This window comes from Vanacampus margaritifer, chromosome 11 (genome assembly GCF_051991255.1).
Source record: "Vanacampus margaritifer isolate UIUO_Vmar chromosome 11, RoL_Vmar_1.0, whole genome shotgun sequence".
Taxonomy (NCBI): Eukaryota; Metazoa; Chordata; class Actinopteri; order Syngnathiformes; family Syngnathidae; genus Vanacampus; species Vanacampus margaritifer.
Window position 1 is genome coordinate 2,619,957 of NC_135442.1, and position 27,134 is coordinate 2,647,090.

At 41.0% G+C, this 27,134-nt stretch overlaps 1 protein-coding gene and 1 long non-coding RNA gene across 6 annotated transcripts in view; one reads left to right on the top strand and one right to left on the bottom strand.

The window, feature by feature from the left end:
• Positions 1 to 3,084, bottom strand: part of LOC144060419 (uncharacterized) — a 29,773-nt gene extending 26,689 nt beyond the window's left edge. For both annotated transcript variants that reach the window (XR_013295919.1, XR_013295918.1), the window contains exon 1: positions 3,029 to 3,084. This is a non-coding gene — a long non-coding RNA (uncharacterized LOC144060419). The remainder of the gene's footprint in view (positions 1 to 3,028) is intronic.
• LOC144060417 (histone deacetylase 4-like) overlaps positions 1 to 27,134 on the top strand; it is a 110,545-nt gene that overhangs the window by 41,480 nt on the left and 41,931 nt on the right. For 2 of the 4 annotated variants that reach the window (XM_077579956.1, XM_077579954.1), the window contains exons 7-14: positions 14,425 to 14,616; positions 14,698 to 14,843; positions 15,697 to 15,847; positions 16,118 to 16,238; positions 17,377 to 17,495; positions 25,069 to 25,197; positions 26,194 to 26,300; positions 26,398 to 26,517. In XM_077579956.1, coding sequence (XP_077436082.1) covers positions 14,425 to 14,616; positions 14,698 to 14,843; positions 15,697 to 15,847; positions 16,118 to 16,238; positions 17,377 to 17,495; positions 25,069 to 25,197; positions 26,194 to 26,300; positions 26,398 to 26,517 — 1,085 coding nt within the window. Of the gene's footprint in view, positions 1 to 4,433; positions 5,244 to 14,424; positions 14,617 to 14,697; positions 14,844 to 15,696; positions 15,848 to 16,117; positions 16,239 to 17,376; positions 17,496 to 25,068; positions 25,198 to 26,193; positions 26,301 to 26,397; positions 26,518 to 27,134 lie in introns of those variants that run through there. The other 2 variants (XM_077579957.1, XM_077579955.1) reach the window with 2 other exon arrangements.

A 27,134-nucleotide genomic window follows, 5' to 3' on the forward strand; every position in this document is an offset into this window, starting at 1 on the left:
CTTCCAACATACTTGACGGATATAATCGTCTGTGGCAGTGAATGGTTGGAGTCCAGTTGACCAATAGAAATAAAAAGTTGAATGTTCTGCCCAAAACTGCGGATTTGCTTGGTGACGTCATGTCCATTCAGCTTTCTGTTTTGTAGTGTAGGTAGATTGCGATTGCCTGCTGTCGGTGCCTTTTGACTTCAGAGATGTTGTACTCGGGTGCACGGGGGCGCCCGTACGAGTGTAAGTGCTTGGAAAGAAATGGGGAGAGGGGCGGGGGATGCCGCCATCATCACTGGCGGCTAATGGCTCTCGGTCTGTTGCGAGCTCGGCACAGGCCCCGGAAGGCATTACCATGGAAGGAGAGGATGTAAAATATGAATGAAGGGAGTTCCTCGCTCAAGAACAAAACAAAGATGAGCCTGGCTTGAAATCGGATGTTTTTTGTCTTTATTGAAGTGCATGCATTTGATGGGCAATGACAAGCCGCAGTTTGGCAGATCGCAAACAATTGTTCCAAAAGGAGGCTTTGAGTTGTTAATTCAATCAAGAGAGTGACGCATTATGTATTTCAAAAAAGCACATAACCTTGCTGCTAGCTAAATGCTAACCCATAATGGGAAATACCATTGACCGGTAATGATTAGCATGAACGTGGCGGTGTAATGTTAAAGAACAGATAGAGAACAGATAGAAATTTTATTTTAGAAATGTCAAGTCTCAGCAGGCAACATCAGTGGGACAAAGAGCAAAAAATGGGGGCGACGAGAGTGTTGTAAAGAGCGTGCGTGTGTATTATAAATAACCCAAATCAATAATAAATGACACCGTAGCTCACGTTTTTTGGAGCCCCGGTACGTGATTCTCGGGGGACGCGGATGAAAGGAAATCCTCACCCTGCTCTTCCAGTCTCCATGCAGAGGAAGACGAGTTTAAGGTGGCGCAAAATAAAAAGTTGACATTTTGGACCCGTTTCTCACCGGCGGGACTAACTTGTAGCTTTATTTGTGTGTACATTACGAGGCCGATGCCGCGCATGATTTATTCATCAGTCCTGTCTGCCACGCTGCGTACTTGGACATGCCTTGAAATCATTATGCTGCATGCATTATTGAATGCGCACGCACGCACGCACGCACGCACGCACGCATGCACGCACGGCGGCTCTCATGCAGATGACTACATGAGATATTTATCTGGAATATGCTCACTTAGCGCCTTGGCTGCTTCTCTTGCCGGTTGATGCAAATAACAGCACAAGCCCTCTTTCACATGGACTTTTTTTCTTTTCTTTTTTTTTTACTTTATAGCCCGGCCCACAAATTCAAGTCTTACAAGTTCCACTTTACATCTTATTTATCGTATACTGTACACGGTGTCTTCATTTTATGATGCAGTCGTATGGCAGCAAGGTAACTTAAATTTGTGAAAGTAAAGTCATTACGTAGAGCAAATATGTGTATGAAAACACTTTGAGACCATAGACATAAAATACTGTAAATGGAAAATAACATGGGGCAATATAATAGTCATCCAGACACAAAGAAGAGTTTCACTTCTACTGTAAGTGACTGTCTGTCTGTCTTTCTTCTGTCTGTCGTTGTTCAACTCATTTGCTCCTCAAACGTATAAATATGTTCTATTTTAAATATTACCATGCTACCAAAGATATTTATACGTGTTTTTTTAGCTTCTGAACTGAAGAGAATATATGGTAGTTATTACAAAAACGGCCAGCAGGTGGCAGAAGAGTATAAGAGATCAACCATGAGTGCCATGTTGCAAAAAGCTCTTTCGTTTTAAACAGATTTGTGAATAATGATGAAACTTGGCTATATTCTAATGCTATTTGCTGCAAAACAGAAAAATATAGAAATATACTTTTTTCCTGATGAAAGAAGAGACTCTAATCTTTCCTTTGGTAGGTTCCATGTTAATAGCAATAGAACACAATATTCTTGTGGGCCTTGCAAAATCAGTCAAAATCCAGTAAAACAGCCTGGAGCGAAGGAGGTTGCTTCAGTGAAAATGGCCGGGAGTGAATGAGTTAATGTTTTGACGCTGCCACACAGATGCTATTCTTTAGCCTGTCTATGGCGTTTACCGCTATATGTTAGCATTACGCTAGTGGACGTAAAGGCAAAGTTATGTTTGTTTTAAATACATGTTAAATTCTCTTTGTTTTATGTTTAGTTTGACTGTAAACTTTAACTGGGAGTGCCACCAAACAGCTTGAAGCCTTTTTTTTTGGGGGGGGGGGGATTTTTAAGTATCTACCAACTGCTGCTTGTGAAGTGAGTCGAGTGCACTGCCACAGCAATCGAATAAGAAATCAACACAAAAAAATCGTCCGAATGACGATGATGATGTTGAAAAATTTAGGTCCCTCCTATCTCAAGGCACGTGCCCGCTGATATGCATATTTGGAAGTAAATGGAAGTGAAACACTGATTAATCAGCCGGGGCAGCCGTTCCCCACGCATATGAAGCACTATTACGATAACATTCCTCACAATCAATCAAATTGTTCTATATTGCTAGATTATGCATTACCTCTGCTAAGTGTAAATCACTCAGGGTGACAGGTTACATAATCTTACATACAATACATATTAAGATTGTGTGGGGGTAAATGCTTCATGATTTCACCAGACCCAGCACAGTTCATTTATTAAAAAATAAAATGTTATTTTTAATTTTATCTGCAATTTAGGGTATCTCTAATTTAGGACATACGTCTGTCATGGAAAACTTTCTACAATGGTCGCGCCAGATATGATGGTTGGTCGCACCACAATATATTCAATTTAATTAAAATCATGAGGCTAACAATTAGCAAGCTAGCTAGCCACACAAGCGAAATTATAATGATTAAAAATTATTATTTTTTTCACATGATGTCTCCATAAAATGGGGCATCATCGGACAAACGTAACCGTCAATGACCCTTTAATAAAAATTGACGTCTCTAAATCTCGTCAATGAATTTATATAAAATCTACACATAAATTCACGGTGCATTGAAAGACGCATAACTTACCCGCACTGCTCTTTGACCACGTTTCCAATGCACGAGTGTTTACCCTCGGAGTCGGTTTGGTCGCTCCTCCGCTGTGTTGGGTCATTGCCCTCCCCCAACGGGTCGCTTCCCCGTTCTAAAAATGAAAAGGGAGGTTTGCGTACCATTTGGGCTCTTATCAGGGTCATGAAGCTTAGGTAAGGCTTTGACGTCAGCGCCGAACATCATGCTGATAAGCGGCCCTTTTTTATCGATGCCAGGTGTTTGTGTGTGTTTACCCATCGTCCAAAACCTGCCAATCCCGGATTCTTCGCGGGACTTCAAAAATAGCTCCGAAAACACGGGAAGGCATGAACTTTGTGCCTAAAGCGCACGGACGAGTACACGCACACACAACAGCTACACAAAGATATAATCAGCTCAGTATCTATAATACTTTATAGTTTACAAATTGCCAGATTTAACAACAAATGAGACCAAGATCTTTCATTTCAAAACCATTCCACCTTTAATGCGAGCATTGAAAAAAAATGAACGTGTTACAGCATCCTCATGATTAGGGTCTGTTTTTCATCACCTGAAAGTGAAGGTGGAGGGAATTATGAACAGTTCCAAAGCCTTCAACAGCAAACCTAGAACACCTGAATTTTATTTGGGGGTAATCACAGGCACTTACGGATTCAAGGGCAACATGTTGGGTGTGAAACAAATTGATGTCGATATTTGCATGTCCCAATTCGGCAACTCATCGACAATTTCTCAGTGACTGTATATAGGTGGATGACAACGTTTGTGACCAAACCCACATCTTTTTGAAAGGGAAATTAAATATAACAGCTTAAATAATGTGGTTGCACAAGTGTGCACACCCTCTAATGACTGGAAAGAGTTCAGAATTAACCAGTCATATTCAAACACTTGTTAAATGGGAGTCAGCACACACATGCCACCATTTAACTCATTCACTCGCAGCCATTTTCACTGAAGCAACCCCCTTCGCTCCCGGCTGTTATACTGGATTTTTGCCCGATTTTGCGAGGCCCACAGAATAGTGTGTTCTATTGCTATAAAAACATGGAACATACCAAAAGAAAGATTCTTTCATCAGGATTATTATTATTTTTTCAATCTGTTTCTGTTTTGCAGCAAATAGCATTAGAATATAGCGAAGTTTCATCATTATTCAGGTAATCAGCTTGTTTTCAACATGGCCCTGGTTGATCTCTTATACTCTGCTGCCACCTACTGGGCGTTTTTGTAATAACTACCATTGCTTCAACCGTTCTCTGCAATTAAGAGGCTGCATCAAAGTCTTCTGTATGCTCTAGCATAAAAAAAACACATATAAATACGTCTTTGGGACATTTAAAACATTTAAAATAAAATGTATTATACATTTTTGGGAGCAAACGAGTGCCTCTGATTAACCACATAATGAACTTCAGATGTTCTAGTAGCCTTTTTATTATTTTTTTCTCAAGGAAACCTGAAGTTTGCTATTTGACATTTGACCACTGTTCAAAATTCCTGTCCCAGTTTCATCTGTAGAAAATCTGAACCTGAACCACAAATATGACATTCGATGAGGGGTGTGTAAACATTTGATATTCAGTGTGTGTCTCTTTTCAAAGGAAGAAAAAGGGCTAAGAATATTAAAAGGCCAGGCCGTGGCACTCTCGTCAAGTTATCCTCACAAAAACGCGGTCTGTATCGTTGGTCTGCTGTTGTGTAGGAGGAGTGTGTAGCTTTGGATAGCCAGAAATGTGTGCGCGTGCGCGCGTGCGTGCGCGCGTGCGCGGAAGAACTGACACACACCGAGTGTGAGTCTGCTCGACATGAAGCGTCCCCAAATAAAAAGCAACGTGGGTCAAATCTGACAGGCGAGAAAGGAGAAAGTGACTCCCGGACGCCAAAAGGAGAGAGAGCGAGAGAGCGAGAGAGCGAGAGAGCGAGTGGGAGGGGACCAGGCAGGCGGCGAAGAGAGGGAGGAGAGAGCGACGCAGCCGGAGGGCAGACCCGAGCCAGCGCGTCAGTGAGGGAAAACGGAGACAGGCGAGAGACACCCAGAGTGGGAAAGAGCTCTCTCTCTCTCTTCCCCACTCGGAAAACAACATTCGTCTGCTGTGGATTTTGTATATTTTTTTGCGTACTTCACAGCTCACTTCAGTTCCACTTTTTCCGTTTGTTTTGGCTCACACCAAAGGCTGACTTTGCTCCGAGGAAGCGCAACTGATGGGTAAGAAGAGGCTCTTGTTATTGTTACGTATGGAATGGAAGTGTGTTTGAAATACTTGCTCGGCGTCCCCCCCCCCCTTCCTGACTTGACGTGCTTGCATCGCGCCCGAGTGGATGCGGACTCGATCCGTGCTCTTCTTGCCATTCTTGCGTTGCTGCGCCGTGATCTGAAGCGTCCGCGCTCTCGCTCGCCTCCTCTCGTGTGTGTACATGCTAATTTGCTGCGTGGGTGTGCGGGCAGCCTTGAGTAGCGACAGTGTTTATTGAATGGTGTCCTGATGTACGGAGCGCCGGGCGGCATTGAATTGAATGGAACAGATGGCAGAGGTTGTGCTTCTGTGCCTCCCAGAAGCTTATTGTGCTCGTGTGTTTGGCGTGTGCAAAAAAAGTTTGATGCTCGTAATCTTATCAGAAAATATGCCTCTGTTTGTTTTGCTCAACATAGATGCCAGAAAGTTAAGGAAAAAGCATTTTCCCAAGTACGGTGAATTGAGTATTTAGGTCTGCCTCACAGTTCTCAGGTTGAGGGTTTGATGACCAGAGTTTGCGTGTTTTTTTTCCAGGATCATGTTAGGTTCATTGAAGACTCTAAACTGTCCATTGGTGTGAATGTGAGAGTGATTTGGTTGCTGGAACCGAATCGTGTCCTTGGGCAAGATGCTGAAACCGACATGACCTCCAGGTCAGCATTGTCAATGAGAAGTTGCCTTCACTCAGGGATGTGATTTTTGCGCTAATTCGCGGAATTCCGCTTTTTTTATCTCCCCCCCCCCCAAAAAAAAAAAATAAAAAAAAAAAATAATATATATATATATATATATATATATATATATATATATTTTTTTTTAGTAGTTCATTGTGTATGCACATGACTCCGACAGATAACATCTTCTGCTATAACAAAGACATTTGTGGTATGTTCTAATATGAGTTACTTTTCATTTGGTCATGATACAATTATTTGTTCATGAAATTTGAACTCTTCAACATTATTTATGTGTTAACTTAGTAATCACATTAGTTAGATATGATGATATTCTCAGTGATAGTTTTTAAAAGCAAAGACAGTCCAATGTTTTTGAATGTGACTGATTTTGAGTTGACTAAAACTGCCATTTTATATGGGATAGTTCAATATACATTGAAAATTTATGCTGTTGTTTTGTCTATTTCTTTGTCATGTGAGTGCATTGAAAGTACTTAAAAACACGGAAAACCCATGAGCTCCGGGGCCCTGGACCTAGCTGGGTGCCAGCGGCCCCCAGACCCCCGGCTAAATTTTCAGATAATTTCACTTTGGTCAAATCACATCCCTGTTCACTGGTTAAATAAAGGAAATTATTATTGTTACTTTGACTAACTTGCGCTCTTACCTGCAAATGTTGTGAGGTATAAACTGTGGCTTTGTTGTTTTCTGGTTGCGTTGCCAGACGAAATGTGAACAAAACAGCTCTGAGTAAAGGGGGAAAAAAACAAGCAGCGCGATACTCGCGGACGCGCTCTCAACAGTCAAACAAACAAATGCAAAATGAAAACACTCGCAAGGAGCATGAAGATGCTAACACTGAACTAACCACGTGGTAAACAGCCAACCCGATTATGTTGCCAGTGTGCGACCAGTCAAATGTGTTGTTGTCAAGCGTGGTTCAAATAACAATTCGTGCTCGGTAGTTTTATTCATATGGCACATTGAATACGCAAGACAACGCAACACAACCAAAAGTACACTTGATGCCTAAAATTGAACAAAACAACAAAGACATTCAAAGGCAAAGCAAATGGAACAAAAATAGCTGAATGACTAAAAGAACATACATTGAACAACATTCAATCACATCTACAAACGAAAGATTTAAAGGCTTTTCAAAGCAAAGAGATAATTAAGTAACATTCTAAAATTACTGACAGTAAAATTGATTTGAAATGTTTAAAAGGCCTTCATTTAAAAGTATGAGAAACAGAAGTTTGTTTTTTTTTAATCTGGATTTAAAGGCATTTACGCTTGGAGCTCATTTCTATTCCATTGGCTTGCAGCATAACCGCTAAATGGCGCTTCACCGTGTTTGCTTTCAACTGCGGGCTCCACTAATTGATCTTGAATTTTGAAGCCGTTCTTGCACAATTGCCATTTTTTGTATGCTTACATCTCCTTGTTTGATTTGCCACTGAACTGAATAGCAAGGCACGTGTTGCTTAAGTTTACAGGGCAATTTAAGTACCAAGAATGCATGAGGAAAATGTACATCTGTCCATTCAGTAATGAGTGAGTGGGTTTGAATGGTTGTCCGTCTGCCTTTTGCCAAAATAGAAAATGGAGGGATAGACAAATGAAGAACAAATGCCTCTCACATACGACTTCATTAGCCGTTGCTAAGGATCTTGAATGCTTACTATTGTATGCGGTTTCTACCTCGTTATATAGATTTAGTCAGAAAAAAAACGAAGTTAATGCTGAACATCCCACCCCCATTTCTCATGACAAATCTTTGAACAGATGATGTCACGCTCCGCCTACATTTCATGGCGTAGGCAAAAAAGAAAGAAAAAGAAAAAAAGCTTCCGATGGGGACAAATTCGGACAAAAAAGTACAAATTGACTTGGAATTCACTCCAAATGCTGGCTTCATTCAGACTAGCTTCCAATTCCGTTTTATGCAATGCTCCTTGGAACTTTTTCATTCTGGGTGAAACCAGTGTCAGGAACACTTTTTTTTTTTTTTTTTAAATCTCCCGGTGAAATTCTTTGAATTTTGCTGCTTCCATTTGGCGCTCATTTGTAAGAATTACCTTGCAGGAGGTCGTCTCAAGTATGAGCCTGGGAATTATTCCAAAATGTGGCTGAAAACCGGTGATTGGTGATCGTTTTTTTTGTTGTTTTTTTTAAATCGGCCCCAAAATCCTGTTCACGCATGCATTCAAACTGCCCAAAGCGAGGTCACAAACCCAAGACTTGTCTGTGTGACTCCACAACAAACTCCTCAGGACGTCTTTGTAAGCTGCACTAATGACTTCACAGGTGAGCGAACGCCGCTGTGCGCTCTGCAGCGCGTCCCCTTGTTTGTCTGCTGCCGGCACGCAGCTCTGCTTACCGCAAACACACGCTCGCGATGACGCTTACTTGGAGATCGCTAATGACTCCTTCAGAGGCAGGTTGGCTCGACCCGGACTCTTTCAGTCGAAGGTGACTGGTGATTTCCACTTTTGGGTGAACACACAACGTCACGTGTCTGACGAACGCTTCTTGATTTTACTTGAGCGTTTGGCGGCTTTGTGAGGATAAGTTGCTCGGTCAGCCACTAGAGAGCTCAATCAAGCAGTGATTACAGTCCCGCCCCCTTTTCCCCCGCCGCCACTTAACAAGTGGCTTTGTTTGGCCCATTGATCGAAACTGCAAATACTGAATAGAATAAGGAAACAACGTTTTCAGGTGCTTGGTTTATTCTGTATGGAGCCATAAACAAGCTGGTGCCGATTGTCAAGGAAGAAAAGGATTTCAGGCCATTTTATCTTATATTCACAGTTAACTCTTTGACTGCCAAAAACATTAAATAACGTTTAGTAAAATCCTATGGAGGAGTGCCAAAGACGTTAAAATACGTTTTTTTCAAAACAGAGGTGAAACTAACCATTTTCTATTGTTGATTACTGAAAAACGGAATAAGGTAGAAACAAACTTTTTTTTTCTGATGAAAGATGAGAGTCCAATCTTTCATTTGGTAGTATGTGTGTTTCCATAGTCCAAACACATCATTTTCTGTGGACCTTGAAAGATCAGTCAAAAATGCTTAAATCGGCTGGCACCCACGGCATCCCTTTTCTGAAAACGTCTGGCAGTCAAAGAGTTAAGTTGAAGGATGTTTGGTAAAGTCCTTGCTTGGATCTTTGAGATTTATTGGCCAGCTGTGATGTGTTTTGACCTTACAACGTCAACATGCAAAACTCAGTAAAAATGAATTTCCCCTGTTGTGAGGAGTTACAAGTGACAGACTTTTGTTGTTTGGGTAAAGTGTTTTTTTTTTATAAATGTGAGCATCTCCACACATTGACCAAATCATACATGAAATGCAAAACTTTCTCTCTGAAATCGGATCCGATGTAAGGTTTCACGATCGCAAATGTTGGCAATTGCAGGCGCTGACCATTTCCCAAGCAGATCGGAGAAGGAAAAATCACTCAACACACCTCACAACACAGGATAATCAATCAGGATCATCTTCGAGAGACGTCCAATAATCGAGCTCAGACTAAATTTGAGTTGAAAGATTTGTCGGGATTATCGGAATGTGTGGACCGCGTTTAACTCATTCATGTGTAAACACGTTTTTTTACTACTTTGTCCTTCACTCCCAAAAATGCGTTTACAGGGATGTGGTATGTCGTTTCGACTTTACGGCGCCCGTGTCTCGTCCGTAGCGCCTTCATTTTCGTTAATTTCCCACAATAATCCTGCCATTTTAAAGTTATTTAAAGTTGTGTTGTTACCTCCAGCAACGGACGTCCATCGAGCAGGTCTGCTCGCCATCAGGCGCGTCACATTTCCATGTTAAAGTTTGAATTAACATTCGTCAGCAATAAATGTCCGTGCGGAAACGCAAAATATTGGTTCCGGCTCTTCTGGGTCGCGCAATTATGTTTTTAAAAAATTACAGTACAAAGTATTTTGATGTAAATATAGACTTTAACGATGAAATCCTTAAGTCCGAAATTCGGGTTACATCGGTAGCGAAGGAAAAAAACTCGGCCGTAATTCGAGGACTCCCTGTACACAGTTTCTTTATTTTTTATTTTTTTATTTTTTTTATTGCAAGAGCATACATGCGGCTTTGATGCAGCTTCTGACATGAAGAGGTGGCTCAAAGCAATGGTAGTTGTAAAAAAAAAAAAAAAAACGACCAGGAGGTGGCAGCAGAGTATAAGAGATCAGTCAGCGCCATGTTGCAACAAGCTCTTTTTGTCAGTGTTTTCACCAGTAATGTAAATATTGATGAAACTTGGCTATATTACAAATATATATATATTTTTTTTTCCTGATGAAAGAAGAGACTATAATCTTTTTTTTGGTAGGTTCCAAGTTTTTAAAGAAATAGAAGACAATATTCTGTGGGCCTCGCAAAATCTGAAGGGGGTTGCTTCAGTGAAAATGGCTGCGAGTGAATGAGTTAAATCTAGTTTACATGATGAAATGAGCTTGTTCCTTATTTAAACTTACCCACACCCACACACAAAAAAAATTGTATCAAGATCTGGAAAAACACAGTTTACAAGTAAAGCACACGCACACACATCCACACTGATGCACCAGCATGTCTGGTCCTGCCACACCCTTTCTTCTCTCCTCGCCGTCCTGTTGACGGCGTGTCAAGTTTCCTCCCTGAAATGCTGCCCGGTACCAACCGTGTCACAGGCAATCTCCGTTAGTACATTTGCCACCTGATTGGTCACCGGGCTGCTCGGGACGTCCAGGATAGGTCGGAGATGCTCGCCAATGGGTCGGCGGTATTGATGAGTGGCAGCGTTCGGCTCCCTGCGGGTCCCGTTCTGATCAGGAGGAGCGGAATGATACGCGAGAGAATTTGATCTTGATGTTCAGATAACAAGCACACGGAGGTTGAGTCGGGCTGCTTTGCATTTGTAATGATGCTGGAAAAGTGAACAATAATCGATTCCTCAACTGTACGTTGTACAGTATGTAACTTGTCTTTTCTTGCTTCTCGTAAAAAAAAAAAAAATCCTCTTAAACCCATCTGAAAGTAACCAATTTAAGTGTTGCGCATTGTACGGGATTCATTTATTAGTTTTCACAAGATCAGCCACTGAGGCTTCTTCCTTGACAATCGCACCATGTTTTTGTGGTTCACTAAAGGTAATACGGTACACAATATGCTGTATGTGGAGACTCCACTCCTGATTCCGGGATTACACCGTGTGCGTTGCGGCTCCGCTCCGTCGGCGCAGCCAATTCGTTTCCATTCTTTCAGTTTGTTCAAATTACACCGGCTGCGTGTGTACTGCGGATCGACCGCGGACGAGCTGCGTCGTGCCGGAGCCCGCCGCATGGATACGCCTATTTTCTAATTTTGACGGACGGCGCATCCGTCGGCATCCGTCAAATGGCAAACTAGCACAGAACACATCGAGCGGGACAGGACAGGACAGGACAGGAAGACCGACACAGTTTCAAAATAAAAAAATCTGGTTACTTTTCAGAATAAAATACTCGCCAGATCCTATTTCGCAATCATGTCAGCAAAACGTCATAATGCGTTACGCTTAATTCACTGCAGCCAACATGGACGAGGAGAAATTTATAATGGAGGTGGTTTATATACGACACGGCACATCCTGTTTATTTGGACAACCTAAAAATGGATGCTGCAAGGAACGTCATAGTTGAAGCAGCCATTGAGTTTTGTCCATCAAATTTCCGTGTCCGGAGCTCGCATGCGGTGTAATCCCGGGGTGATACACGGGTCCCAGTTTTTTTGTAGCAATGCGTCAGTAGATGTGTGAGAACGTGAGTCACCAACTGTCACTTTTTTTTTTCGCCATTCCAGTTGGGTTCAGCCGTGCCTCACAGTGGGCCTTGAGTTCACTCAAGTCGAGACTTGGGATGGTTACCGGTTTGACGGTTTTACCGTGGGCTTAAAAAGTCAAGGTTGGAATAACCGGTAATGAGCTATTTTATTTTTTATTTTATCTCTTTGACTGCCAGACGTTTTCAGAAAAGGGATGCCGTGGGTGCCAGCCGATTTAAGCATTTTGACTGATCTTTTGACTGATCTTTCAAGGTCCACAGAAAATTATGTGTTTGGACTATGGAAACACACATACTACCAAATGAAAGATTGGACTCTCATCTTTCATCAAAAAAAAAGTTTGTTTCTACCTTATTCCGTTTTTTAGTAATCAACAATAGAAAATGGTTAGTTTCACCTCTGTTTTGGAAAAAAACGTCTTTTAACGTCTTTGGCACTCCCCCATAGGATTTTACTAAACGTTATTTAACGTTTTTGGCAGTCAAAGAGTTATTTTTTTTTGAGGGGGGACCCTTAAGCAGGCAAGAGAGACACAATGCAAACACAAATTACTTTTTCCTTTTTTTTATTAAGTTTTTTATCAAATCAATTTTTCATTTTGACTTCAGCTGGCCATCTTCTATTCGCTAATAATACCGGCAACTCAAACTGTTTGGCGAAGCGGTCATTTTCGCAGTCTGGGCATCATCGGAGCTTCGTACAGTGACGATCAACGACCCATCAAATTGTTCTGGTGTTGAGTAGGCTGCTAAAAGGCCAATAAGAGCAACAATATGCGTTAACTCTTTGACTGCCAAAAACGTTAAATAACGTTTAGTAAAATCCTATGGAGGAGTGCCAAAGACGTTAAAAGACGTTTGTTTCAAAACAGAGGTGAAACTAACCATTTTCTATTGTTGATTACTGAAAAACGGAATAAGGTAGAAACAAACTTTTTTTCTGATGAAAGATGAGAGTCCAATCTTTCATTTGGTAGTATGTGTGTTTCCATAGTCCAAACACATCATTTTCTGTGGACCTTGAAAGATCAGTCAAAATGCTTAAATCGGCTGGCACTGGCGACATCCCGTTTCTGAAAACGTCTGGCAGTCAAAGAGTTAATTGTAAAAAAAATTAAAAATAAAAAAAAATCAACAACAGCTTCCAATTCATTTTGATTGCACGCTGGCTGGCATCCTTGCCGTTGCCATGGTCACCACCCGATTATTTCTTATTGAGCTTTTGGCCATCACTCTGCCACTTCAGACTATTCCTTACTGCAGTACAAATCTGCATTGGACTGAAACGTGAAAGACACACACACACACACATGTACGCACACACACACACACACTGACAGTAAGCCTGTATGCGTGTCAGCAAATCTCCACAGCAGAACTCATGTAAAATTGGGATTGTTTTTGCTCTGCGCTGCCATATTTCCTCACTCAAGATTCTTCTCCACCTTTTTTCCTCCGTCGGTGAGAAAATGAATGGGCCCCCCGTGTGTATACAGTACACAGCCATCAGGTCAAAAGGTCAGATTTGCGATTGCAAAACTGCACAAAGAAGATGATATTGGCCTATGATCCTCGCTGGTATTTTTAGATTTGTTTGGGGGCTAATGCTCTTACACAATGTGGACGAATGAGTTCCTAGTGCGCCAAATGTTACAAGCAACCTCAAGTCGAAACCTGCCACAATGCGGCTTTTCAAAGGCAAATGGTGTAAGTTGTTTTTTTTTCCTGGGTACACAAAGTCTACAATGATATGTACAGAATGATATAAATTTGGTTGAATTGACATATTTGTTGTGCCTACCATGAGGTTGATTATTATTAATGATTGATTATTGAGTAAGTATATTTTAAAAAAAACAAAACACGTCTGCATCACAATCTGCAGCCCATCTTGGATCTTGAGCCTGAATTCAGTCTAATTTTGTTAAGTGAAAAATGTATAAAAAAAGTTATTTTTATATAAAGTCATCTGGTACCTTCTATTTTAAATATGACCATGTTCCCAAAGATGTATTTATACGTTGTTGTTGTTTTTATGCTAGAGCATACAGAAGGCTTTGATGCAGCCTCTGAACTGAAGAGAATGCTTGAAGCAATGGTAGTATTACAAAAACAACCAGCAGGTGGCAGCAGAGTGTAAGAGATCAACCAGGGCCATGTTGCAAAAAGCTCTTTCACCTACTGTTTTAAACAGATGTGAATAATTAGCTATATTCTAATGCTAATTGTTATAAATATACTTTTTTTCCTGATAAAAGAAGAGAGACTTTAATCTTTCTTTTGGTAGGTTCCATGTTTTTATAGCAATAGAACACAATATTCTTTGTGCCTCGCAAAAATCAGTCAAAATCCTGTTAAACAGCCGGGAGTGAAGGGGGTTGCTTCAGAGAAAATGGCTGCCAGTGAATGAGTTAAATGACATAAATGGCCTCTTTGAAAGACCTTTTCAATAAAACTTTCAAAATTTGACTCCTAATTGTATATTACGTATAAAAAATGTTTGCTTTAAAAAATTAATAAATAATATTTTTTTTTGATTTTACTCAATTTACTAACAACGTGTTTGCTTTTGAATTCGAACGCTTCACGCGCTGCATGTAGTTTTCCTTGCTATTAAAATGATCATTTTTTTGTCCGTTTCATCTAGTTGACGTGAGCGCAGCAGCACTGCCCGCGCAGGTGCCCCCCACCACCACCACCATCCTCCCTATGGACCTGCGCATGGTTGACCACCACCACCAACAGACCCCCTATGGATTACTCCCCCAGCCACACCCTGCGCCGCCCACCTCCGCCGTTTGCCCCGCATCAAACGAGCCAAGCAACGGGCCAGTCATTAGTAAGCGCTGCTGATCTGCGAGCCGTGTGCGGTCGGAGACGGATTTATTTCTTTCTTTGTTCTATTCGAACCCGTCTGCAGGCCACCAAGAGCAGCAGCTGCAGCAGGAGCTGGTGGCTCTCAAACACAAGCAGCAGCTTCAGAGGCAGCTACTCATTGCCGAGTTTCAGAGGCAGCATGAACAGCTGTCCAGGCAACATGAAGCCCAGCTACATGATCACATCCAGGTGAGGCTTTTCTCCAGAGGTGGGCTTGCTTGACTTACAAATTCGATTGTTTATTGTATTGCTATCATATGCTATTGTGCTCTGACATCAAAACAACAGTTCCTCAAAATCATTTTCAATGGCTAGCAAGTCAGAACTTGCTAAAAACGAATCTGTCTGTCATCAGGTGATTAAAGTCTGCACACATGGCGGCGCCCCCACCACTGAAAAATCTTTTAATAACATTTTTTTAAAAAGCTAATGCAGATGTATGTAACCCCAGGGGTCCAAACCTGCAACTCTGGACCCACATCTGGCTCTTTTATCCTGCTCCTGTGGCGCCCTGTAGATCTCTAAAAAAAAAAAAAAGCATGTAGAATTTTTTTTTCAACATATTTAAAATTAATGATAAAAAATATATATATATTAAAAATATTTTTAAAAAATTGTCAGAGCACAAAAAGACAAAAGGGAGATTAAACAGTTGTCTAAAAATTGACCGTAAAATGTCCAAAAAGGAAGAGGAAAAGTAGAAAGTGACCATAAAATGTCCATAACATTGCCAAAACTGTCAGAAAATTGAATGATGAATGAACTAACGTGAATAACATTTGCCCAGCTATCAGTGCACTAAATTGTGAAGTTAATAAATCTCAACTGTCCTTGATGATTTTGCATGAAGTTAAATGTCATATCTGTTGTCTTATCTTTCAGTCGTAAACCTTGCTTGCTGCCGTTCTCCTTCGCCCCGCAACTTCATCCAAAACTTAATCCTTGAATCATTGCCACCCCCCCCCCCCACCACCACCCCCTCCTCCCCACATTATGCAATTCCTCTGTTTAGCCGCTCTCTCTCTTTCTGTTCGTCCAACAGCACCAACAGGATCTGATGACGTTGAAACATCAGCAGGAGCTGCTGGAGCATCAGAGGAAGGTGGAGCAGCAGCGCAATGAGCAGCAGTTGGAGAAGCAGCAGCGGGAGCACAAGCTCCTGCAGCTCAAAAACAAGGAGCGGGGCCAAGAAAGTGAGGAGACCAAAACAACCTCCACAAAGCAATCATTTCAAGGAAGCGGACGCATCTTCTGTTTTTGCTAGTTCACTCAGTGTAGCCGACATGAAAACCAGAGAGCCGTCGATGAGTGAAAACGGCAATAAATGCGGCATTCAATTGATTTCATAGTCATCATCCTAAGCTACAATAGTGACACTTTCATTTGAAAGTTTTTATTGTCCTTGTCCTGACTTTTTTTCCAAGTGGACCTCATTGGTCTCTTTTCTGGCGGTGTCGCCTCAGGCGCGGTGGCCAGCACGGAGGTCAAGATGCGACTTCAAGAGTTTGTCCTGAACAAAAAGAAGGCCTTGGCTCAGCGAAACTTAAACCACTGTCTGTCCAACGATCCACGCTACTGGTACGGGTGAGTGGCAGCCCTCAAATGTGCTTGAAACCCTCACCCAATAAGAACGTTTGTGTTTGCTTTGTTAAATGTCATGTAGGGATAGACCCATGATCGGCATTTTGACGTTTTATCTTTTTTTTTTCAAAAAAAAATTCTGATATATTTTGAAATTTTGGGAAACTTTATTTACTGTCAAAATCAATAGGGAGCTATTGTTGAAGTTTATAATGCATGCTAATAACCCTTGGAGGTTGCTAAACTTTTTGTTAGAATTTTATAACAAAGATGTCCATTTACTGAGATTTAAAAAAATCCAATAGTTTGCAAATCTTTGTCATTCAATTGCTTAAAAAAAAATCAATGAGTTGGAGTTTGTATTATTTAAAGGAATACTTAACTAATTGAGACATTTTCAGCAGCAAAAGTTAATATTTTGTCCAGAATAAATTTGGTAACTTTATTATTTTTCGTGTACAAATAATACTATTTTAAGGTATTAATTTTTCCACTTGTAAACTGAAGATGACATCACATGTGCTGAGGAAGGAGGTGAGCCATCATTGGTCGTTACCTACTTCCTCAGCACAGGTGATGTCATCTTCAGTCGACAGCAAGTGCAAAAAATCGTTTTTAAAGGTATTACTTGTCAAAATATGGTATTCTGGTTAATGTTGCGTTAGTGGAATACGAATTAAGCAGCCAAATCCAGCTGTTTTGATCCAATTCTGCCACTTGCTGTCGACTGAAGATGACATCACAGTTGCTCAGACAACAACAGCTGTGATTGGTCATTTGCCTGAGCCCTGATTAACTGTGATGTCATCTTCAGTCGACAAGTGGCAAAATGGCCGCAACCTGACATGGATAAAAATGGCTGGTTTTTGCTTCATACCTCATATTCCGCAAATGTAATATTAATCAGAATGTCATGTTTAGACTAGTGAGGCCACATACAACATATTATTGTCAAGAAATGTTTACGGTTGACTTCCACTTCAACCATTTTTAATAAAAATTGTTTCCGTTGTATAAAGGTGTTTGTGTGAGGCTAATCTTTCTTTTGGGATTGATTATTGCCTAATTGGCGTTCAAGCACGGATCCACCAAATCCAAGGCTTGCAGGTTTAATGATCTTTTCATATGTTTTCCCCTGTAGGAAAACCCAACACAGTTCTCTGGATCAAAGCTCCCCTCCCCAAGCATTCATGTCAGCTTACCACCACGCAGTGCTGGGCACATACGACGCGAAAGACGACTTCCCGCTACGCAAAACAGGTAATGAAGAGCCGTGTCAAACCTCGACAGTACAGTGACAGATCTCTGCTGCAAATTGCCAAAATCCACACGTAGTGATGGGAAAATGAAGCCTCATGAAGCACTTGCGAAATTTCTTGGACCCGTCTAGAGGGCACGCATGGTTCAAAGCTGCAACGGTTAAACCAAGAGCACCATCTAGAGGAGTCAAAAAGGTATCGCAAGTGCTTCATGAAGCTTCATTTTCCCGTCACGATCCACAAATACTTGACACCCCCAATATAAAGGGATTTTTTAATTGCCTGTGGATGCCTCAAGATGGCGGCAAAGCTCTTTGACTTTCACTGTTGTTCCGAGTGAGGTGCGTTCAACGACCACCCTCAAAGCAGGACATCGCAAACGCTGACGAAAAAATAATTTAGATATAACAACAACAAGATGTCTATAAAACTAGGTGAGTATCAATATAGATTTGAGCATGTTTGGCGACGTTATCCAGTTTTCTGCCTTCAAAGCGACAACCAAGTAGAATTCCCGCAATTTTTTTTGAATGATGTCATTTGCTTTTTCCTTTTAAGCAAAGGAGAAAACAATTTGCAGCTTTATTTTTAGACCGTACCGCCCTGCCCTTTTTCCCCAAGTCATGTTTGGACAAATCCACAGACGTCACAGTGGGAGTTGTCCTACCTCTACCTCAACTCTTGCCCTTGGCATAAATCTTGCTTCTCATGTCTCTCTGTATTGTTAATTACGGTCGGGTTGCGATGATCCTCTCTCACCATCAGCAGCTTCTTAAGCAATTGAGCTTGCCGCTCGGGCTTCTCTACATTGGCAGCCACTCGTTGTCATATGAAGTCAATTTACTGGTCATTTTTGTTGCATGTTGTCTACCCTTCTGAGTTTTGCTGGTATTTTGCTCCCCCCCCCCCCCCTTTTTGTGATAGAAGTCCACAAAGGCAGCTTTTCCTAAAAGATTATGCAGTAATTATCCTGTGATGTGGGACATTGTTTCTGTGAATACGGAATGAAACAAAGTTAGCCGATTTCTTCTTCTTTTTTTTTTTTTTCCAGGAGAGCTCAGTATTGTTCATTCGATTTGACATCATCATTGCTCTCCTTTTTTTTTTTTTTTTTTTAAAAAATCCAACAAATCAATTAAAAAAAATTTAATAAATGTTTTTTTTTTCTTTTCTTTTTTTTTCCTTTTTTTTTAAAATACATATACATATATATATACATATACACACATATATATATATATATTTTTTTTTTTTGTATGTGCGTGTGTGTGTGTGTGTGTGTGTGTGTGTGTGTGCGTGCGTGCGTGCGTGCGAGCGTGTGTGTATTCATCAGTTCACCTAAAGCCCATTAAAAAAAAATCCCATACTAATAATATAATATAATAATAAATTGCCAAATGCAGAAACATCAATGTAAGTTATCACGATGTAGTGGCTCTCGCTAACAGACAGAATTAAGTAACCGGAATTAGGTTAAAAAATTCTATATACGCCGATTTCTTCTTCTACTACTACTACTACTTCTTTGTATTCTCCGAAGACTGTATCACAGGTCAGTCTCGGTACTATAACTGATATCATTACATGCTGTGCGGTATTTATTGGTCATCTGAAGTAAACCAACAAGAAGATAAAAAAATCATGGCAATTTTTTTCATCGCTTATCACGTTTTAAAAATCTGGTAAAAATCACTACATGTGTACCCGTTAGCGGCATGGCTCAGTGGAAGAGTGGTTGTCACCCAACCCTGAGGTCGTGGGTTCAATCCCTGGGCCCCTGTGACCAGGTCAAAGACCATTTAACATCAGAGGTGGCAAATCCAGGTCCAGAAAGTAAAAACCCTGCCACAGTTTGGCTTTAGCTCCAGGTGCTAGCTATTTAGCTAGCTAGCAGGTAAATGAGCACCATGGGAGCTAGCTAGCTAGCTAGCACCTGGAGCTAAAGCCAAACTGTGGCAGGGGTTTTACTTTCTGTTTACCATTGACCCCGCTACTAACTGTGTTACTGGAACACTAGAGTAGGCCAAAAGATGTCAACAAAATGACACGTTTTTCAATGTCAGTCAATCTCAAAACGGTCCCTTCATTTACGTGAATGATGTGCAAAGACAGAGCATTTACTGTACGTTAATGTATTGACCCGTCGTACGGAACATGCGCGTCAACATGGATCAGATCAAATGGGCAGCGCTGTGAATTGTCTTCAACAGGAAGTGAGGAACAGAGGACGCCACAGTTGTACGCTCCTCTGACAAGCGCCGCTGTCACGCATGACGTTTACGCCCCCCCACCCCCACCCCTCCCCCGCGGTGACCCATTTTAGTGATGTCCATGTGAATTATAGATATGCTGAGAATTATTTTCTGTCTAGTGAGCTCAGACATGCAGCAAAGTGCAACAGGCGCGTATTGTCCAAAATCTGTGAGAGGCTTTGCTATACTGCCTCTGAGCAAACAGAGAAGCACTTTGAATGCGCTTCCAGGAAGTCCGTTTGGCCGGCATGGACGCATGAACGACGCGACGCTCTCCGCCGCTGTCGCACTCCCACACATACACACACTTTTGGCATTTGAGGTCATTCATTGATAAAAAAAAGTATCATACGGGCTCTACTCTCAACAATCAGTATACTCATTTTTGGATTAAAAGGACATCATCCATCCGATTTCTCGACTGCTTATCCTTTGTGGAGCGACTGGTGGGCTGGAAGCGATCCCAGATGACTTTGGGTGAGAGGCGGGTTCACCAGTCACATCGCTGTGGGGTGGAAACCTCGCATCTCCAAAATCCTTAATGAGCTGGTTGTTTTTTATTATTATTTATTATTTGTTTTTTATTCTACAGTTTGTCGGGGATCGGGACCAGCCGGGCCCACAAATAGCAGAAATGTATAATTGACGCCAATTGAAATGTATTGGGGTGGGGGGTGCGGGTGGGGATGTGGGAAATCTTCAAAAAAACACGGACAAAGATTAAATATAACATTTGCAACATAATGTTTGCTTCTTTTGGGTATTTTGAAAAAAAATAAAAAATTAACTCAAAAAATAAAAAATTAACTCAAAAAATAAAAAAATAACTCAAAAAATAAAAATTAACTCATTTGCTCCCAAAAATGCATTAACACGTTCTATTTTAAATATTGCCATGGTACATGTTTTTTATGTTTTTTTTACATACAGAAGGCTTTGATGCAACCTCTTACCTTAAGAGGTCGCTTAAAGCAATGGTAGTTATTACAAAAAATGGCCAACAGATGACAGCAGAGTATAAGAGATCAACCAGGGCCATGTTGCAACAAGCTCTTTTTGTCAGTGTTTTCAACAGCTTTGTGAATGCTAATGCCAATTGCTGCAAAACGCCGAAAAAGACATTCTAATCTTTCTTTTAGTAGGTTCCATGTTTTTGATAGCAATAGAACACAATATTCTGCGGGCCTCGCAAAATCAGTCAAAATCTAGTAAAACAGCGAAGGGGGTTGCTTCAGTGAAAATGTTAATATGCGATAGGTAATATACTGAAACCGCTCCTTTATGTTGAAATTTTAAATATTTAAATTTCAAATGGAAGAATGTTTCAGTGGCTTACAATAATATGAAATCAATTATAGCTTTTAGGAATAGAACACTTTGGCCTACTAAAATGCTGTATTTTAATGTTGCTCATCACGGGGATAATTGCAGCCCTAAGTGTTTTTTAAGGTTGTATTTGGTGTAAAAAAAAAAAAAAAAAAAGAAAAGCCAATCACTTGTTGCATTGCATAGGACATGCACACATATGCGACAGTAGATCATATTTGACCACACTGTTGTAGGCGTTTGTAATCGGGACGATAATGGATTTCAAAATATGCTCAATGGCCCTCTCATCTCTCTTCTAGATCTTGAAGTATTTATAATGTAAATGAGGAAAACAGCCCCTTTTTCCTACCACCCACCACATTTGTTTACCTTGATGGGCTTTGTAAAGGGCCAGTAATGGATGCCGCTCATTTCAACAATGTCAGGTCACAAGAAAGGCCTACTTAGTTGACACGATCGGAGGGAAAATGTCAGGCAGCTCTTGGATGTGGCCTTGTTTACGACGACGACGACGACGACGTGCACCCACAGGAGGCATGGCTATATCCGGCATTGTTAGTTTTAGAGAAAAGATGAGATCACCTGAAGCAGATTGGATTCTCTCGCTTGATTTGCGACAGTTACTCGAAAAAAAATATATACAAGAGACAAATCTGTTGTCTCAAATCAATTGCCGACATACTGCTGATGTTTCTGGGAATTGGACTGATGAGTTTCGGCAAAACTATTGATTGCTACACATCTTGCTGCTTCTTTTCTTTGGAAACCCTGCATGACTCAACCCGCGTGACTCGAAGCCGCGCAGGCAGGACTCGCCGTTTTTCTCAACAGACCGCTCAATATGTTTTGTCTAATGGAGGCAATTTCCTCCCTCGTTGTTGAGGTATTAAGGGTCTAATTATGACATCAAGGTAGAATTATTGTAAGGCGTGAGTGTCCGTAAATGTGTTTTTTTGTCTGAAGCTAATTCATGTGTTACTGTTGTGGGCTTGCTCACATCCATTGTGTGTAATGAAAATGCTTTTCATGACATTTGCTTTCGATTCTAAAGGTTTGAAAGTAAGAAACTAATCAGAATTAGGGCCCGACCGATTAATCAGCCAATTATTGCCCTTCAAACATATGCCAAAACAACCGGCCAATTGGGCCAAATGGCCGAATAGTTTCCCCTTAAAATCGGGGGAAAAAATCGAAGTTTCTGATGCTGTGAAAGTACCCTAAATGCACCATTTTGCTTGCACAGCATTAGCCATTAGCATGTGTGTAGTGTATGTTATTCTGGTTATGCTGTCGTCCCAAAGCGTCCTTTAAGCTGTTTTATGACAAACCACTTACAGTTAACTGTAAAACTAAACATATGACAATACGAATAACATCCACTGTATATTTAAATACAAAACATGCTTCGTTTTTAATTAAAACATCGCTAGCCTAGCGCTAATGCTAAAAGCAAGGGGAGGATCCCTTTTAAATGGTAACCGGACGTTAGCATCGACTTTGTTTGGGACTGTTTTTCCTTCAAATAACACACATGCTGTGGGAACACACACCCACAGGTAAGATAACACAAATTCTTCCCAATGTGTGAAAAACGAGTTATTTTAATAGAATTCAATCGCAACTTTCTTCTGTACTCACTTTAATTGTGTACACAATGTATGCATTATATATATTTTTAAAAATAGTTCTATTAATCAGTAATCAGTATTTTTTTCTGCCAAAAATTGGTATTTGCATCGGCCTCAAAAAATGCATATCGGTCGGGCCCTACTACAAATGCAATTATCGTTTCCAAAGGACACTCGGGCACATGTAGGAGCATGTAAATGTCATATAGAGTATTTTAGTATGCAGTTAGCCTGCACTATCCAGGAGGTGGGGCGACTGTATTCAGTCATTAAATTATTCAACACAAACAAACTAGCGTCACATGAGGCTCAGTAAGAGTAGCTATTAGCTAGCTAGCATACTAGCCTAAATAACAAGCTAGCACATCACACGTGGGCAAACGAATATGTGCACTCGGGTATTAAGTCATTAAACTCACATTTTGACATTTAGGAAATACAGGCTGGCAAAGATGACCCGCTCTTAGTAGCTGTATCGGCTAGCTAGCTAGCTAGAAAGCTACCAACTTTTTTCCTGGTGAAAGAAGAGTCTTTCTTTCTTTATTTAGGTTTGGTGCGTATGTTGTCACAGATCACAATGTTCTGCGGGTCTTGACAAAGACCGGCGTATTGGGGAACTGCTTTCAAAATCGTCTGTGAACGAGTTAATTAGCATCTGTGTGAGCGTCAGACTAGTGCCATTAGTAATAAACCCGTGAAGAGAAGCAACAGAACGGCCAACTTGAAATAATGTGGAAAATTCCATATTTTCCTGGTGTTATTTTTAGAAAAAGTATTGCTGAGATTGGGGAAAAAAATGAAGAGGAGGGAAAGTTATGCCAAGGGCAAGGGAGAGGTGGGGAATTAGCGCAAGAGACGAATGGAGGTGAGTCAAAGCGCCAGTGTCAGCAGTAAAAGCCGTGTGGGCCCTGAGCACGGAGCGAGCGGCTTTTGCACGCGTGAACGCTGGTCTGCTTTTGCCCACTCGGCATTAACGGCCGTCAAAGTCACGGTGCCCCGAGACCAACACACTCGTGGCGGCGAGTGCCTCCCTCGACCTCCCTTTAATCCTCCACTTCTTCTTCTGTCTCATTTTTTTTCTCTCCCCTACTCCATTTGGTCCTTTATTGCTAAGGATGCACAAATTGAACCTTGACTCTCTCCTCTCCGATCCACTCATAAGTCCTTCCCTCCTTTCCTTAGCCTAAGTTTTTGTTTTTTTTTGGTTTGTCATTTTCTTTTTTTAGTTTAATGCAATGTGACCACCAAAGTCAGGAAATTGGTGCACTGCAGATTTCAGGGACTACAGTCTTTTCCTTTTGCTGATGCACAGATAAATGTAGCATCATTGTAATCAGTGTTTTAAAATGAGAGAGAACTACTGTAGCTAAAAGAAACCTTTATTCGAATAAAGTTTTTTTTTTTTTGTCGACCGATGTGATCAAAGTCGAGTGACTAGCCTTATGCCAATCAGATACTCGTAAAAGCCACCCATATTAACTCATTCACTCCCAGCCAGTTTCACTGAAGCAACCCCCTTCGCTCCATGGCTGTTTTATTGGATTTTGACTGATTTTGCAAGACCCACAGAATATTGTGTTCTATTGCCTTAAAAACATGGAACCTACCAAAAGAAAGATTAGAGTCTCTTCTTTCATCAGGAAAAAAGTATATTTCTATCTGTTTCGGTTTTGCAGCAATTAGCATTAAAATATAGCTAGTTGATGTCTTATAGTCTGCTGCCACCTGCTGGCCGTTTTTGTAATAACTATCATTGCTTCACGCATTTTTTTCAGTTCAGAGGCTGCATCAAAGCCTTCTGTATGCTCTAGCATAAAAAAACATAAAATGTATAAATACGTCTGGCAATACGTAAAATAGAACGTATTTATACGTTTTTGGGAGCAATTTGTACAAGCATACAATTGAAGAGTGGCATGCCTAGCTGTCTTGGACGAGTCAATATAAAACTCTTTTTTGGAATGTCGAAGGGTCCACGAGATACAAAACTGTGGGAAGAGCTTGGAGGTCAAACGTTTTTTTTGAGCGGTTCGAGTCAAGCAATTAAGCAAAAGGAAGCTGCCAGAGAAGAGAAGAAAGCTCCTTCTGTTTGCACTTTTCTGACAGAGGGAAAAAAAAAAAGTCAAGGCTGGCCAGCATCCACCATTCCAGCTGTACAGTCGGCCGACGCAGAGGCTTTTCCCTCCAGCAAGCGCAGCGAGTCACAAACTTGAACCTCAACATAAAGACATCGTGTCATTTGCGGGGCCGTCGCAGCTTGACGCGGGTCGTCTCAATGGGGCTCCATTCAAAATCGTTCCTTTTGGCCCCAAATGTGATCGGCGTTTAGCGGCTCTCGTTAATTCCGTCCTTGTGTTCCTTGCAGCCTCCGAACCCAACCTGAAGCTCCGCTCGCGGCTAAAGCAGAAGGTGACGGAACGCCGCAGCAGTCCCCTCCTCCGCAGGAAAGACGGCCCCGTCCCGGCGGTCAAGAAACGCTCCCTGGATATTGCCGGTGAGTGCGTTTCCAACGTTTGACTCCACGGGACACGATTGCCATGTTTTGCTCTGGAGTTCATGAACCCAAAGCGGAATCAGGTGTTGCGAACGCAGATGTCTGATTGCTAGCGGACGACTGCTAACGTGAGCGCAGCGTTAACGCGCGGATCAGATCGACCCCATATTTGAAATACTGGACACACAAAGTAATTGATGCATCATTTGGATTCAAAACAGCTGCTTCTAACTATGGAAAGTTTTTTTTGTTTTTAGTTTAAAAGAGCTTACCTTAAATAGAATCCCACGTCTTATTGTGGCCAAAGGTAAAATCTTGGTCAGTTATTTCACCTTTTGGTGCCGTAAATGGCAAATCTGTGGTGTGGCAGAAGCTGCATGCGAAATATTAAATTAGTTGCCTAACTAAAATTAGTTAGTTAAAATAGTTGCCGCGACTACTTTTTCTTCTTCTTCCATTTCTTCTTTGGTGCAATACTACCACCTGCTTTAGCCCAAAGAAACGTGTTATAATCCGAAAATAAACAAAAATCGTATATACACATTAAAATGGGGCACTTGGACCAACTGTGTAAATGCAGATTTAATCAGTAAATATTGGCCGATTAGATTATTTTTTTGTTTTGTTTATTTATTTATTTTTTTATTTTTATTTTTTTTATTTTTTTTATTATTTATTTATTTATTTATTTTTTTATTATTTTTTTTTTACACATTAACACATAGAGATAGTGACATTTAAGCATCAACCCCACACCCCAAAATTTATTTTTGGGGGTAAGTAATACAATCAAATGTTCTTCCTGCAATTCATATCTTTATTGTAAGAATTAAGTGGCCCAAAAAAGTAATGATTTATTTCTTTAAGTACTCAGCCAATGAAGGGGTTATCTGAAATGTCTTCTGCCAAACATTGCAATTGACATCTGCCTGAAACTCTCCATATGGGCCGGGCCCCAGTCAAAAGCATCCCAAATATCTTTTGTCTTTCTTCCAGACTCTGCATGCAGCAGTGCTCCCGGCTCGGGTCCCAGCTCCCCCAACAACAGCTCCAGTAATATCCCCCACGAGAACGGCTTTCCCATCTCCAGCAGCCCGGGAGAGGTGACACCACGAGCACTTCTCATCTGAATGTGTGAACGCACGTAGAGTGTACCCAAACATGTTGAACCCGCTGCCGTGTACGCGTGTCCTCATTCAGACGTCCCTGCTTCAGCGTCTGGTTTCGAGGGACGGTTCCGTCAGCCATCTCTCACTTTACACCTCCCCTTCCCTGCCCAACATTACCCTGGGGCTGCCGGCTACATGTCCTGGAAGCGCTGTAAGTACACGTGCGCTGTTATACAGTGAATGGAATAATCAGCAAAGCGTCAACACCATGCTAAGAAGGATACGTTCTCACTGCAGGTCTTAATGCTCAATTCCGATATTTTTGCGTTCACATTACCTATTAACTCATTCACTGCCAGAAATTCATTTGAACTATTTCTATTAGTTTAACGTTTTTTTTCTACTTTTGTTAACAAGAGTAAGAGAATCTAGAATTTTTTTTTTTGGTACATTTCGAACAGATATAAAATTTGTGATTAATCGTGAGTTAACTAGTGAAGTCATGCGATTAATTACAATAAAAAATTTTTAAAAAATCACCTGACGCCCCTAATTTTTTATAGTTTTTTATTCTTTAAAAAAAAAAAAGATTTAAAAAAAGAAAAGATAAAAAATTTGGGGCGACAGGCAATTAATATTGGTAATCGTAATTAATCGCACGACTTCACTAGTTAACTCACGATTAATCACGCGTTTTATATCTGTTCGAAATGTACAATATTTTTCTTCTAGGTTTTCATACTCTTGTTAACAAAAGTTAAAAAAAAATAAGTTAAACTAATAGAAATAGTTAAAATGATTTTTTGACGTCTACAGCCGTCAATGGCA